This window comes from Emydura macquarii, unplaced genomic scaffold (assembly GCF_026122565.2).
Source record: "Emydura macquarii macquarii isolate MOO-44397 ecotype Brisbane River unplaced genomic scaffold, CSIRO-AGI_Emac_v2 contig_2897, whole genome shotgun sequence".
NCBI classification, from domain to species: Eukaryota; Metazoa; Chordata; order Testudines; family Chelidae; genus Emydura; species Emydura macquarii.
Genome location: NW_027133034.1, coordinates 16,450,454 through 16,467,332, shown reverse-complemented (window position 1 = coordinate 16,467,332; position 16,879 = coordinate 16,450,454). Strand labels below are relative to the sequence as shown.

The 16,879-nt window shown below is 37.2% G+C and overlaps 1 protein-coding gene across 3 annotated transcripts in view; it reads left to right on the top strand.

The window, feature by feature from the left end:
* The window catches only part of AUH (AU RNA binding methylglutaconyl-CoA hydratase), a 168,288-nt gene extending 151,633 nt beyond the window's left edge, over positions 1-16,655 (top strand). For all 3 annotated transcript variants that reach the window (XM_067568460.1, XM_067568461.1, XM_067568459.1), the window contains 4 exons: positions 8,730-8,917; positions 11,342-11,392; positions 13,958-14,005; positions 15,366-16,655. In XM_067568460.1, the coding sequence (XP_067424561.1) occupies positions 8,730-8,917; positions 11,342-11,392; positions 13,958-14,005; positions 15,366-15,443 (365 nt within the window). In that variant the 3' untranslated portion in view covers positions 15,444-16,655. The remainder of the gene's footprint in view (positions 1-8,729; positions 8,918-11,341; positions 11,393-13,957; positions 14,006-15,365) is intronic.
* Positions 16,656-16,879: the final 224 nt, after the last annotated feature.

Genomic DNA, 16,879 nt, shown 5'->3' with positions numbered 1-16,879 from the left:
TTTTCTTCTGTAATTATCTGACTGCATTTTTCTGCACTTTGCTTGTTCTGTTTTAAATTGTTTTGCATCCTTTCACATTTCTATTCTCTCTTGTTTTTGTCCTTACTATAATATAAATTAAAATGTCACTGGCACCACCAATCCGAGACTGAGATAGCAGAAGGTATGAAAATAGAATAGAATTTAAATACTTAAATTCTAAGGCTAAAGTCCCTGTGTTTGGAAATCTAGATGTGATCATACAAAATAACACTAGACTGGTCCTCCATTAGGCCTGCTTACTGTTGCTGCCAATAACTGACTCTGTTCATGAATATGTGGGCACAGCCCTCATAAGGCTAAAAAGCATTTTCTGTTTGGGTATTCATTTATATCTGCACCCAATTGGGGATTGTGCTTTTGGTTGGAGGGGGAGAGGGGCTTCTTTTAAGTTCACTTCCTACCACTGTGATACTTCAGAACAATATAAACAATATTTCCATCAAGAGCTATATATAGTATAACAGGTAGCTTGTGAAATATGCATGGGTACACTCATTTGTTGTATTTAAATATGTTTAAGTATAATTTTCCTCCTCACTCCATTTCTTTGTTAATTGGTCTTGCATTGTGGTGATGAGCCAATTATTATTGTATCACTAGGTCACTGTGGAGTCAAAGCATTAAAACTATATGAGCGGTGGTTACTGTAGCTGATGCATCATATTTTTAATAGTAACCTCAAGCAAACAGATCTGATTGTTCCACAGCTATAACTTTGAAGATTCATTTACCCCAAAGAAATATTTACCCCTTCAAATCTGCTATCTCTAAGTACAAGCTTTCAGATTCATTTTCTGTTTTCATGCATTTCACATGGGCAGACATCTGCATGTAGGGAATCCATTCTTAGTCTTACACTCCCTTATAAAAGTTTTATCAGATATACTTTTATCAGATATGTCTTCTCTCTTTTGCAAATTACTCAAAACATTTCTTCTGTCTGATATGAAGCCTATGAATATTTAACTTCCAGTGAATTCTAAAGTGTATTTACATCTTTACATCTGAATTTCTCATGTTAATAAGCATCAGCTTTCATGTCAGTTTGTAAACTTTCTCACACCCTTAGACCAAATATTACCCTCTATTGATTCAGTCTGTTCACTTTTTAAAAAAAAAATAAAAACCCCACCATCCCCTAAAACAAAAGCAAAGGGGGGAGGGAAATATTTGAAGAGTTCTATGGTGTTTAAATCAAGCAAGACTATGTAGTTGTTCAGGCATGTGATTAAAACTGTGAAAGTCAAGGTCTGATTTACAAATTAAACAACCTGGTCTTTTAGCAACAGTAGAGTTTCCAACTGAAGATTGCTACAAATTGTTACAGGGTTTGTCTACACAGCAATTAAAAACCTGCAGCTGGCCCATGTCAGCTGACTCCTGCTCATGGACCTCAGCAAAGGGCTTTTTAATTGAGGTGTAGACGTTCAGGCTCCGGCTGGAGCCCAGTCTTTGGGACCCTGCGAAGGGGGAGGGTCTCCAAGTTCAGGCTTCAGACTGAGTTCAAACATGTATGCCACAATAAACAGCCCCATAAGCCACAGTCAGCTGGCACGGGTCAAATGCAGGTGTCTAATTGCAGTGTAGACATACCCAGAGAAGCTGTCCTCCTACAATCTAAAATACATTTGTGGTTTATATTACTACAAAGCCTAGTTTGGCTTGGTTGGCAAGTTAAACAGTTACTAGCCCTTCTGGCGAAAGTAACTGCCTTTGCACTTCCTGATTAGTGGAAAATCTCACACACAATCTCTCCTATCCTCAGTCATCATACACCTCTTATAAAAGCACTAATGAATACCACCATGAAGTATAAAGGCACAGCCTCAGACACACTCAGCAGTGCCCTTTCCCCCGATCCCACCCACTACTTATATGGCTGACATCATAGAATCATAGAAGATTAGGGTTGGAAGGCACCTCAGGAAGTCATCTAGTCCAATCTCCTGCTCAACGCAGGACGAAGGCCCACTCCCCTCCTTTCTGACTGACATCTCAGTTCTGTTGCTTAGTTTAGTTGCTTCTCCTCTCCTAACTTCCAAGGGAGTTTGTCACCCTTTTCTCTGGGCCACTCATTTCTGCCTTATCTGATGTCACTCAGTTTGCTCCCAGATTCCCCAGATGTCCTTGTGTACCAGGCGAGGCATGAAAGGAGATACTTTTATTTGCCCAGACAGCAATTCTATTTGTCCCAAACTTCTGAGCAATAAGTTTTTTCTTGGAGTATGTAGGTTCTGTGGGGAAGAGATAGGTCTGAGAGAAAACAGTATTTGTATATGCAAGTGATAGCTGCCCCACACACGTTCATTGAGGTATATTTTTTTTAAAAAAGGTCATTAGCTTTATCTAATATCATAGCTTTATTTAATATCCTGGGACCAACATGGCTACAACAATACTGCATATAGCTTTATCTTGCAACTCCTAATTGCAGGAGAATGAATTTGAAAGATGATAATACCATATAATAATGGTAATCTCATGGCAGTCATGTAAGATGTATTTGACATTTCTGACCCCTATAAAGCTAGTAATAGGCCCTGACTTCAAACTTTTTGTTTGTCTACTTTATTTTTATGGGAACTGCAGTAACTGCTGTAGGTAAGGTTACCTGTGTTTCCAGTCTGAACTCTTGGTTTTAGTGGGGCTTGATTCACAAAAAAGGAACTTTTGGGCACCTAAAAAATCATTGGCATTCACGAAGCTTGAGTTAGGTAGTCCAACTCCATATTCAGTGAATGAAGGGAGGTTGGTGCCTTAGAATGGGAACCCCAAAAGCCAGCATGCTAGGTGATCTACCACCTAAGCTAGCCAATGGGAGATGCAAACAGAGAGCGGTCCTAAGCCCTGCTCCTCATAGGCAATTCAGCGCATCTTCTCCTCCTTGGGATGCATCTCCTCCTCCGTGGGATTCTCAATTCTGCAGTTGCGTGGCTAAGGTGTTTTTACAAGAACTGGGTGTGAGGAGGAGGGAGGACCTCCCTTGTAACTTCTAGCTCAGTGTTTTGGATATTCACCTGAGACATGGGAGACAGCCGGTTCAAGTGTATGCCTGAGGGGGAGAAAGGATTTGACCAGGGATCTGTCACCTCTGAGGTGAGTGGGATATTCTGATGTGGCTCTGCCTTAGTCTCGCCTGTTGAAGTTCTATTTTGGATAAATAATTAAAGGATCATTGCAGTAGTGCGACTGCATCCTGGGTCTCCAGCGAATGCACTAACCATTAGGTTATAGAGTCATTCTCATGCGTGTTGTCTCTCTCTGCCCAATGACATTCATTATTTAGCCACAGTGGCACAGCTTCAACAGGAGAGATGGAGGGAAACGTACCTCAGACTAGCCCATAGCCCAGTGATTATAGCACTCATCTAAGAGGTAACAGGATCCCTATTCAGGTCCCTTCTCCCTCTTAGGTAGAGCGGGACTTGAACCAGTGGTCTCCCACATCCTAGAGCAGTGTTTCTCAACCTGGGGGTTTAGAGGGGTCGCAAGTGCAGAGCTGGTATTGGGGGTGGCAAGAAAGGCAATTGCCTAGAGCCACAGGGGCGCCATGAAACTAAGTTACATGCCTCAACCCCGTGGGGGTGGGACTCAGGTTTCAGGGGTACAGTAGTTTGGAAAGGTTAAGAACCACTGTCCTAGAGGAATGTGCTGAGCACTGGCCTAAAGGTTGTAAATGAGTTTCTCTTGCTTCCTCCCCCACCTCCCCACCTTGGTGTTTCTTATGAGCTCGTATGCGGGGCCCAACCAGTAAGTGTTCAGAGGCTGCTCGCAGGATTGGGCCCCACAGGTGAGTTAGCTGGAGGAGCATCTATCTTCTTCTGGTTCGTGCATCATATTGGGGCTTAGGTTTCTGGAGGCCAAGAGTGGGACAATAGTGCACGTGCCCAGAAGTAGAAGCATAGGTGCCTAGGGAACTTTTACAACAGAAATGTAGGCACCAAATGAGTTTATATGCCTGCAGGGTTCAGCAACCGTTGAGCAGGGGGGTTTTTGAATCCCAGTGGGGCCTGATTCTGAGATTTAGGCGCCTAAGCCCTTTTGTGAATCTAGGCTATATAACTTGAGTTGGATCTTTAGTTTTGATTTTGTGGGAGAGCTCTGTTCCTGCAAGACTTACCCAGGAGCTTAACTAATGTGCATAAATCTTTGCGAGATCAGGGCCTAAACTGGTAGATGTACAATTGGACATTTGAATCTAAATATTGTCTTGATACATTCGAGATTTTTAATGTCTAAATTTGAAGAAGTATTTTGAATTGTGAATAGATGGCGGATGAATTTAAATACAAATAAAAAGTGTGTGTGTGAGTGTGTGTGGCACAACAAGCAACATGGTTAAAACGGTATTTTATTTGTATCTTATCTATCATTACTTTTATCTATGTAGCTTACTTATGAGTTCAGATATTTGTGTTGAGGGAAGAGGAAAATAATTTACAGTAGATTTATGTATTTCACACTATTATAACAGTCTTAATGAGTAGGAGAAAGTCTGTTACTCGTCTTTCCTTTTATATGGGAACCACAGAGTAGAGATTCCAGCCATTTCTTGGCTGTCTTGAATAACTGGGAAGTCTCTGTGTGATGAACTTTGGCTCACCATCAGTTATTAATAAAATATTAGAAATATGTAGTGGGCTTTTTAGAAGAAAAATTTAAGTGCATAAAAATTAAACCAACATAATGTAAATCAAAAAAGTTGGTGTACATATGATAACATTTTTTTGTGGCTTAATGAATGAGAATATGATTGAATTAAATATTGGATTTTTTGTCACAATAGGATTTTTCTCAATATGTATGGAGCTTTGAGCTATGAGAAACTACTACATTTAGATATCTTTTGCCAGAATGATGAATCTATTTCCAGTAAGCTAGTTGCTTCATCTATCTGGATTTGCTTTTGGGAGCTGTTCATGTAATTCCCTTAGTCCAAACCAGTTGTGTACTATATTTTGTAATTGTTAAATTACTGACACTAAATATATATTTCTAGAAAATCAAGTTTTTGTTAAATGAAGACATTGTTTAAGAATTTTCATACCAGTAGTCAGATGGTTTTTCCAGTGTTAGTTTTCACATCAACTGGAGTGTCATTTAAACCTGATGTTTACAGTTACATTAAATGGCAGTACCTCTGGTAAGAATGCATTTACAGTGCAGCTGCAAATCAGTTCTTTTGTATCAACACAGTGAGCAAATACCAGTCCATGAAATAATGACACTAAATTTGGAAAAAATGCAACAATACCTCTTCCATCAAGTAGTGTTCTAGTTTTAAATTAAATAGCTAATTTAAGTAGTGTCTTTGAAAATTGGGTGTTACTTCCTGTCGTTCTGATTGCAGTTGGCAGGAACTATGCTTTGTATGTATTATCAGAAAAGAACATCTTTCTACTGTGTACTCTTGCTGTTTCCCCTGCAAATTTATGTATCTTATGTACATCTTTGATTGAATTTGACACTTTTTTGAATATATGCTGTGCTTACTGCTGAATATGCGAATGATGCATTGAACTATTGGTTAATGTTCTGTGAATGTTAACCAGAGAACATGCTCGTTTTCTTAACAGCCTTGCAGTGTGGACTGTTTTATTGCTCTGTAATCCTTATTGTGCAAGATACTGGCAAGAGAACATTTTTCATCCATAAGCATTGTTTCATGCTTAAACATATCCATTGTTTGGTCAAAGTTATGAAATGAAAGTTGCTCAATTAAACTTTGTTTTCAACATTTCCTGGTAGAGGCAGTAATAGAGAAGATAAAACTCTATAGGAAGAAAAGATAGATAAGTAGGAAAATATATTAAGCACGAGTGAACAAGGAAGGAGCAGAAGAGGTGCAATCAGTAGATATAGAACTCCTGACCTTGAGAGTTGTACAAAGAGTTTGTCTTTAATCAAAAGCTGAATCTTTTGTATTTCAAGATTGTATTTCTGGTACAGACTATGGTAAAAGGGCTGACTTCTGAGGAACCTATTGGTCTCAAACACATCTGCTCTGTACTGATGTACACTTAGATTGTGCACAAGGATAGATATTGATTAAAGTGTGAGTTTCTTTGGGTGAAAAACGAAAAGATATATACAGTAGGAATGCAAAAATGTTAGTTTTTAATGTTACATGATGATGATGGTAGAAGTGTACTAAGCAATCCTTTTGAAAGAGCATTTTACCATTGTTTTGGCAAGGAGATGAAGTTTGGAGAGAGACATACCAACTCATCTTGAGCTTGATTCTGCATTTATTCCATGTCTGGAACTCCCACTGAAGAGGTAGCCAAGCCTAATGAGAAGGCTTACACTGTGGGGTTTGTTATTTTGGAAGTACCTTTTATTAATAAACCAGACCTCAGGAGAAGGGCTTTATTTTGATTCTTTACTCCCGCCAATATAAAATAATTTTAGCAAACAAATTCTACCACTAGTTTAGCTGCACCTTTGGTACCACTAGTAGGAGCTCTATTGTACTGCAACAGCTGCTAGCATTTACTGTGTCAGTTAAACCTGCTTTGAGCACAAATACTATATTCGTTTTGTGTAAAAACTCCCCCAGACTTATGTTGGAATTACAGACATAGAATGATACTCTGATAAGGTTTAACTGATGTGGTGGTAGCTCCCAGAGCTTTATCTAGACTAGGGGTACCACTGGGATTGTTTGATTAAAATTCTCTCATGTCAGCAAGCCCATCTGTTTGAAAAGGGGATGTCAACCATTTATGCTGATATTGTAGAAATTTTACTTCAACTTCCATTAATCTAAAAATGATTTTATTGTAGTTATAGTAACCCTTTGCTAAAGCCCATATCTCAATTTTTCTTTAATCTGCTAACCACATCTTAGTATTGGGTAATACACTGAAAATCAGGCATATTTTTATGAAAATGAACACAATAGTGCTAAACCTGGTTGCACATAATAAAAATTAATGCAAGTTGAATCATAAACGCTTTTGATTTATTTCTAGTTAGCTTATTTTGTCCCAGAGGCATATTTAAATACTTTCAGAAAACAGCCGTAAGAGAAACAAAATGGCTTTAATTAAATACTGATTTAGTCTGCCATTTTCAAATTGAAATGACATCCATTTTGTATTGGTTGAACACCTGTTAATTCAATTGGTGCAAACTTGCCTCCCTGGATTTTCCCCATAAATACTCCCATCACACATACTTTTTCTCTCTTGCCCTGTGCTCTCATATCTTTGTGGAAATAACCCAAGATGGAAAGAAATCTCTATTTAAAGTTTGCCTAAAAGGATCAAATACTTGATTCAGACTTGCCATGTAAAAGCTCGAGTCCCAATCCCATATAGTTTTAGAGCCTGTTCTATTAGAGTAAAGGCAACTTCTACAGTTAGCCTTCAAAGACATGGCTATTTCTAAGATTTTGTAAGGCTTCCATGTGGAGTTCTGTTAACAGCTTTACTCAGTGTTACTCTCTCATTCATGTTGTACACTTGTTTGGGGGAATTTGTTCATTCTCTGAACAGTTAAGCACTCTTCAGCCACCTTCTGGAAATTGTTTCTTCTTGTTAATCTCCTAAGAGTGGCGATCCACAGAAGCAATTCCTGAAGTATAAAGGAATGCTAACTACCACTAGCTAAAGTTCTCTAAGAATATCATCTCTACAGATCCATGCTTGTCACACTGTGTCCTTGTTATTTGTAGTTCTGTGCTACATTTCAAACAGCAGGATGGAAGTGGACAAGTGTGGGCTATCGTGGGGTTCCCATCTCCGAGATACAGAAAAAATGGACAGCGGCAATCACCCCAACAATGAAAACTGGTCACTGGCTACAACCACCCTCAGCAACAAAAAGGGCCCTAGTGCTGACTATAGCTTTATTACTAAAATGTTTTAGCGAATCATTTAAAAACAAAACCTATAACACAATATTTTTATGTTACCACTTTTCTGACCTTATCTTAACACAGTCCTGTGGTCTTGGCTACCAAGGTTGTCAATTGTAGAACACGCTGATGTGTCCCAAGTGAGAAAAATAAAAAAGGCACATTAATCTTTTTACTATCAAGGAAGTACAAAACCTGACCAGATGGCAATACTAGACATCACCTTTTTATAGATGTTGCCTACTGTGCTTAGTTCTGTGGGTACAAACTATGTCGCATCCATGTTACATCCACACAGTGGATGTAATATGGAGTCTTGTGGCATGTTTCCTAGAGTGTAGTTCTGCAAAAGTGGTCATATTGTAGTTATGGATGCCATATAAATACACAGATTAAATAGACAGGTAAAATGCTTAGAAATGACCAGTTACTAATAAATAGCTGTACTTTAAAGTTATGGTTTATTACGAATAAATAGGCTTCTGATTAATGGAAACTATATTTATATTAACTGTTATCAGTATATAAGAGATCTCTTTCTAAGAAGCTAAAAAGTTGATTTTATATGGGTTAAAGTTTCAAAAGCACCTAAGTGATTTAGGAGCCTAAGCCTCATTTGCAAAAGTGACTTCAGCACTTAGGAGAGTCTTACTATGTTCACATATATCATAGCATAGTACAAATATTGTGTGTGTGTACACAAAAAACCCCTATTATGTATTTAAACATGGCAATGTTTAAATCAGACAATTTAATGCATAGCATCAGTTTAGACTATACTGTCATAAAACTTAAGCTTGTATTTCCTGTTTTCTACAAACTACAGGAGGGACACAGAGGTTACCTCGTACGATTGGTGTATCGCTAGCAAAAGAACTCATCTTCTCTGCACGCACTGTAGATGGTGAAGAAGCAAAATCAATAGGATTGATCAGTCATGTGGTGGAACAGAATGAATCCGGGGATGCTGCCTACAGAAGAGCTTTAGCCCTAGCACAAGAATTTTTACCTCAGGTACAGCATAATGGAGATGTGTTTTTGTTTTTGTTTTGGAGAGGGTTAGTTCACTGTAGTATAGTACAGTGGTTAAACAGTAAATGTGTAAGGGAACCAGATAAACAAAGAAGAAAATGACGATGGTGAAATGTATAAAGCCCCATCACAATCATGCAGAGCACAATCAAAAGCTATATTTGTTACGTGGATTGTGACACTTCTTGAGTACCACTGTCTCTCACAATGAGGCATATAATCCTGCATCATCACTGTATTTCCATTATCTCCATGTAGGGTCTGCACTGTTAATTTTTGTGTTCCTATTTGCTTTCAAATTTACATTGCAGATCATTTTTTTTAGCAAAGTAGAAATTTCAAGAGACTACAATATTACTGCTGTAATAACACTGAGCACTTTGAGAAAGTGTTGGGGATAGGAGAAAGACAAAAAGGTCAAGTGAAAATGGAGACCTGTCCTCTTCCCTTACTATTTCATTCTTAGCCATGATGAATTTTTCCTTTAATCCTTAGGCTCAAGGTGTCTGGATTTCTCAATATGTAGCTGACTATTCTCTGTCTCACTCACAAGAAAGTGGACACACATCAATGTTTCTGCTTGCAGCTCATCCAGTAGTTGTTTTCTTCCATACCGTCAACCAAAACACCAATTTGTCATCCTCCCTCCCTTAGATGTGCAAACATGAGGGAACCGGACCATTTTCCATGCCCCAAAACGCTAGAACTCTAGGAAGAAATCAATGTGACCTTCTAGAAAAAGCTGCAAGAACCTTGGTGGTGATTGATTGTGACATGCCCCCTTACTGCCATAGACTTCAGTCTTCAGCAGTCTCCCCAACTCCTCCTCACCCTCAGTATTCATGAGAAAACTGATCATGGCCTAATCTGTATCTTTCTTCTTCCACCTACCAATCCAGAAAAGATGCCACTTCTCTCCCTTGATCTCAGATGTCTGAGATTCTAGATATTTTAATTTTTAAAAATGAAAATATATATAAATATACACGTGTATATTTTAAGTGCACACAGTGACCCCATTGGATCTCCCAGGTCTTGTTTTTCTGTGTCATTCTTGTAGATTGTAAATTCTTTGGGTCAGGACCTGTCTTGATATTTATTCATACCACGTTGTCAGCACTTAACAAATTAATAATCTTTTGATATGCTTCATGGCCCTCGGGAAATGATCAGTCCTCAATCACTGCATATTGATACTGAGCTCATGACAGATATGGAATATCTTCAGGTGAACATTTCAGGAGACTTTGCACACTGGCACTAGAGAAGATGTTTTGGGGAACAAGCAGTGTGTCCAGAATATGATCACGAGTTTTGTGGAGCTATTGATAAACCCTCTTCCCTCTTGAAGGCTCTGCAGGGAGACTAATCCCATCCAGATCCTGGTCTATATTGAGTGTCATTTTTAAAAAAATCCTCATTTACTTCACTTTATTTGGCTTGTTGCAGTACTACAGAAATTCTTCTCTTAGGATTGAAAATACTGCAAACTAAACAGTAAATTTAACTACCAAAGAAAATAACTTTTTTTTTTTCCTGTTTTTAAAACCCTATTAGCAAACAGCATATGAAAAAATACACATTTTAAAGGAAAGTGGGCCTGGATTATGATTTGTAGTCACAGTATCACACTGGAAATAGTGCAGCGGTGCACTGCTCCAGTAGGAGCTCTGAAGGCATGGTGCCTCATGCAGATACAGTACTATATAACCATTGAGGAGGGTGCGTTAGCCTCACCCCTTGGTATTCTGCCAGCTATTCTGGCCAATATATATGTTTTTAGAAGATAGTGCCTGTGGTGACCCCAGCTATGCAAAGTACTTCCATCTCCTGGATGAAAGGATTCCTATCATTCCTAGCCTTTCTGTGGGAGATTGAGCTCCTTGCATTGTCTCCCTCCCTCACACACCCTGACAGATGTCAACCGCATGGTTTTGCAGTTCATGCATTTTAGTTCTGAGGCTAGCTTTGATTTATTCCCTTTTGTGTTCAGGTCTTTCAATGTCTCTTTTTTATATGCTCATCATGACATAATATAGTAGATCACAAAGAGTCCTATAGTACCATCCTTCTTTGGTTACTTTGGACCTAATTTCCAAAAGTGTTGAGCACCCAAAAGTCGAGTTGACATCCCAATGGGAGCTGCTGATGTTCAGCACCTCTAAAATTCAGGCCCTTTATGATGTTTTAACAGCATGTAGTTTTTGAAAATTATATGTTGCTTCTAGTTTTTTTTAGTTTAAGAAACATATTTGGAGGAAAATGTATATCATGGTCTTATTGCTTAATAAAAAGTACAGACAAAGCCTTCAAAGTGCTAATATTGTAGCATTCATATGTAGACATGTTAAACCATAATTTTGCTGTATCTACTGACATGCAGATCTGATTTATTTTTAATTTTAGGGACCTGTAGCGATGAGAGTTGCAAAATTGGCTATCAATCAAGGAATGGAGGTAAGAATATATTTTTTTGGTAACAGTGAGTGGAAGCCTGGAGGGCGGGGAAGAGGTCCTAAAATAGAGGGTTAAAAATTAATTAATGTATTTTCTAGACTTGTTTTAAATTTCATACCATTTAGTCTTTCAAAAACCGTTTGGTTCAATCCAGTTTAAAGTAAAGCAGTAATGGTTCTTTGTGTGATTCATTTTGATTTCATCCTGCTCCTAAAGATATGGAAACATACAACTTGTTGAATAGTAGTTCATGTCAAAGGGTGGGGAAAAAAGCTTTCCTAAATTCATGTTCAGCATGCTGTCAAGACTACCGTTGTTGTTTTAAGACCAAATATGAAAATCAATCCCAACTTCAGCAAGATAAAGGTTTACAAATAAAACCGAAGGCCAAAAAAGGCACAGCTCCTTATAATAATTTAGTATAGAATAGTGTTAACATAATATCAATAATCTGACAAAAAGACATGCCAAGTAACCACTCCTGAGTGCTCTCTCTTGACCTAGCTCTAGAGCTCATTAAAATCTGAGCAGACTCTCACATATGCTTAACTTTAAGCCTGTGGGTCTCCTGCTGAACTCAGTGGGATTACTTAGATACTCAAAGTTAAACACAGGCATGAATCTTTGCAGCATCACAATTTAGAGCACAATCTGGCCCAGAGAATAGTATGATCACAGCTCATTTGCAATGTAAAACCTGGATGTAACAGGATAAATTAAGGATGTATTCTGTTTTAGTTCTTTGGGGTTTTTGTTTGTTTTTTTAAAAGGCTGACACATAACTATTCAGACATTTGAGTTCAGCAATGTTACATTAACAATGAATTTGGTCCACAAGGTAGAAGTACCCAAAGGGTGTAAATTAAGCTCACACACAAATCTTTGAAGGGTGAATCCAAGGTTGAATTCAGAGGTACATAAGATAGAAATTTTTGTAAGAAAATTCTGTAAGTCTCAGACACAGTAGGTAGGTGAATCAGAATGATGTTGTTGACAAATCATGTGTGGGACACAAGATCCCAGCTTTCAGAGGCCAGTAAAAAAACTGATCACTGATGTAATAGATAGGACTTATGAAAAGCAGGTAACTAAACCAAGAAAAAATAATGCAGGAAGAAAATGAGCTCTTTCAGCTGTTCAGGCCACCACACAAAGAAACCTCAGAGGGTCTCAGAGGTAGTGCAAGATCACAATTGGGTTTCATCCTCGTGTGTGAGAAATATATATTTTCATCATAATCAAGACAAATCCTTAAGGGATGTAGCTTCCTGGCAGATCAAAGTCCCACAGATCGGTCTCTAGCTAGATCCTTAAAATGGTCTCGCTGGGTATTCAATCTGTCCATCATTGGACGTCTGATTGTACCACCAAAGCTTTTGATGATCCTGTGATCGCTGGCTGTGTAACAGCATTACTTGAGAAACACACTTTGTAATTCGCTGGTCTTCCATACATATTTTAATATATATCAGTTAATTTATTAAAATATTTTGTTAAAATTGTTTGAAATTGTATAACATTGGAATCATTTTGTAATAGGTAAAATGCATGGATATATGCATATTTACTGTAAATTTTTATATATATCAATGTATACTACTGATACAGCAAATAAAGGACATGTAACAATGATACAATTGATACAGGTAAAATATATTACTAAGATTATGTAATAAAATAATGGAAGAAGAAATGTTATATCACCTCAGGAATATATGTACCTTATCAATATATTACCATATTTCACAAAAAAATAGGACTGAGTATATGATTGCTGTTCTTTCACTAAGTACTATATGTTGACATATGAAAATATCATGAAATTATCCCCTTTTAAGTATTGAAATTGCAGTTGGGCCAAACACATTTTCCCCAAAACAATGGGAGGGCTTTATGAGTTAGGGTTATCTACTGTGGTGCAGATATAAGATAAAGTTCCATTATAAACATTGACATAAATAGCATTTGGCCTGCTTTTCAGGAAGTACCACTCTTTATACTCTATAAAGGTGTGTAACTTCTTTTTAGGTGTAACTAATTTTTTTAATTAAATATCTCAACTTATTTGTATTTCAGTAGCACTCATCATGTTCTAAGACCTTTCCTTACATACTGGAAGACACAGTCTCCTCCTGGGAGATAACTGTTTCAAAACTTGTTTGTTAAAACATCGTTAATGCCTGATCTATATTCAGTCTAGGTTTCTGGTCAGTAATTGTTGAAACAATTAAAAATATGCAGCTAATTAATGGGTTTTGGCCAAATTTGATGTAAGACAATATGTAGTAAGACAATAAATTGTCAGAAATAACAGGTGAATGCACACTCGATTAAATAGTGATTACATCCCAGAATAAGGAAACTGGTTACAGAAACATTGACTAACCCATAACAAAAAGATAGTGAAGAATTTCTGCATACAGATACTACAAAAAAGGACTTTGCTGGACTGTTTTAATATTTGGGATAAAGGAACACAGTATTTGACTTAGCTGCCAGAAAATAAAGTGTGGATGATGTACAGAAAGTTATTCACTCTTAAAATATTTCATTTTTGTTCTCCAGGTGGATTTAGTAACAGGCTTAGCAATTGAAGAAGCCTGTTATGCTCAGGTATGTAACACAAAATGGAAAAAAAACAAAAACAAATAAAACAAAACAAAACCCCTCAGTTAATGCCTACATTGAAAAACATGCAGAAACACAGCTTGAAAATGATTTATACTTTCTCCCAGCAGCATTTCAAATATGAAATTTAACCTTTCCTCGTAACCATTTCTATTTTTTACATGGAGATCTTAAAGACGGAATCTGAGTTTAAGGCAAAATCATCCCTTTGTATGAAGGGGCTATTCAGGGAGGGAAAGTTGGACATAAAAGCCAGATTTTCAGATGTAAATAGGCTTATCCTCATTGACTTCAATGGAGCACTGCTGATATATAATACCTGAGGATCTGGTCCATAATCTGTAGGAAACTAGACAGACTCTGCCTTGCTGCCTACTCAGAGGGAACATAATCCCCTCATGTCTTACCCAGCCCCTTAAAAAGGGGCATAATGAGAATGAGAAGAGCCATTATATTACTTCTGTATTTGACACTGTTATGACACTACTATAATACCGTGTTCAGTTCTGCGTCTGCACTTCAAGAAGGATGTTGTAAAATTGGAGAGGGTTCAGAAAAGAGCCACAAGAATGATTAAATGATGGAAACAGTGAAAGATTTAAAGAGTTCAATCTATTTAGTTTATCAAAGAGAAGATTAAGGGGTGATTTGATCCCAGTCTGTAAGTACCTCAATAGGGAACTGAAATTTGATAATAGAGGGCTCTTCAATCTAGGTATAACAAGAACCAGTGGCTGGAAGTTGAAGCTAGACAAATTCAAAGTAGAAATATGATGCAAATTTTTAACAGGACAGTAATTAATCATTGGAACAACTTACAGAGTGTTGTGATGGATTCTTCATCACTAAACATTTTTAAATCAGGATTGGCTGCTTTAGTTCAAATACAACTATTGAACTTGAAGCAGGAATTAATACATGGAAGTCCTATAGCTCTGTTACACAGGAGATCAGACTATGAAATGTGTGAGTTGAAATCCCATTTTAACGTAAGCATACAGTGCATGGTTTTATGTACTTTTAATTTTGGAGGTCTGAGCAGGGTTTCAAACTAAAAAGTAAAATTTTGATGACCACCTAAAGTGATATGAGGCTTCATCATTTATACAGTTGAACAAGAGCCTATTTCTGTTACCTGGCTACTCTATCTGTGGAATCTGATTGATATCAGCTGAAGAGCTGGCCCACAGTGTGTAACTCAGTTGTATCTAGAGTGTTTTCACACACTTTTGTAATTTCTGTGTTATACTATAGTTGCACATTGCTTGCATTAAAGAAATGTGACAATACACCTTATTTTTTAAATTCTGGTATTGATAATACAAAGTTACTATGTTCTTTGTAGACTATTCCAACAAAAGACAGAATTGAAGGTCTTCTTGCTTTTAAAGAAAAAAGGCCCCCTCGCTACAAGGGAGAATAGAAGAACTGATGCTTTGAAAATACAAAAGAGATAAACATGGCTGGAAGGACCTTTTAGCTGCACTTTGCCTCAGCGCATGGAATATCGCAACCACCAAAGTAAAAGCAAACCATACCTACATTACAACATCTGGAATGTGTCCAGACATGTGCCTGGCCCAAGTATATGTATCAAGTCATACTCATCATGGTTTATGAAGGTTGCTCTGTGTATTTGCAAGGTCACGGGTTCATATACATTTTTTTGTTAATTTCATATGTATGAAACTAACCATTCCACATTTAAAAAACTAAATTCTTTAAATAGACAAAGCCTATAAAGTAATATGGAATGTTTGTCTGTTATACCATTTTATCAAAATATGTTATTTCTACACACCAAAAATGTGAAATTATACCAAATACGGTTTCTAAATGATTCTGTATATCAACAAAAAATCATGGTTCACTATCTATTCTAGCTGAATATGTAAATTATTAATAAAGTTAGTGGAAATCAGAAGAATGATTGTTTGGAGGATTATAAACTTACTTTTCTCAGACTGTAATAAGTAAGATGAAGTTCATTTTGAGACTGTTTATACAGCAGTGTTCTATGTTGCTCTATGTTCAAATTCAGCCCTCACTCTCACAAGACTGTATGGCAAACATTGCCTTTCATCCCAGATCCCTCCAAAACATCATCTGACCAACACTATCCACTAGGGAGTAACCTTGAATTAACTTGTCCCATTTGTGTGCATTAAACTTTTAATTCCGGAGCTGTGGTTAAATACATTCTTAAAACTAGAAAGTTCCCTTAAGCCCCAAAATGCTGGATCTTGTGTATGACCATTTTGCAGGTTCTAATAATACTGTGTTTATGTACAGCTGCTCTGAATTGAAATGCTCTTTTCCTCTGTTGGAACATAAACCTGTGGGCTTTCAAGTGAGAAAACTATTGTATCTATGTGTGTGGAGGTGCCATGGAAAATGGCCTCTTTAGAATATTCTGTTAACTTTCTTGGTAAGTAAATGTGGCTTAGCAATCAGATGTTAACTTATTTATATGAAAACTACCATCTTTGTGTTTGATTTGAATTGTATTTGTGAAACTTCTGCATGCACTGCTGTTTCTGCAACATTAGCTATGGTTACTCTCCAGAACTATGGTGACACAGCAGCTGATCAACATGAAATGACAAGAACTCATTAAAATTCATATTTAGCCATATCTTTACATGTCAATTGATTATATCTGGTGAAGCACACACTTTGCTGACTGATAAACTTGCTGAGTCGATCATTTCATGCATGATAATTTGCAAATAAAGCGCTGGTGCTTGTTTTGATAGTCATATAAAGCCTTTGAGGTCATTTTCTCCTGTTTTCAAAATGCTAAAATGTCATTTTAATTTTCACTGAGTAGGAAATAATTATGTTAATGGAAGAAAAAAT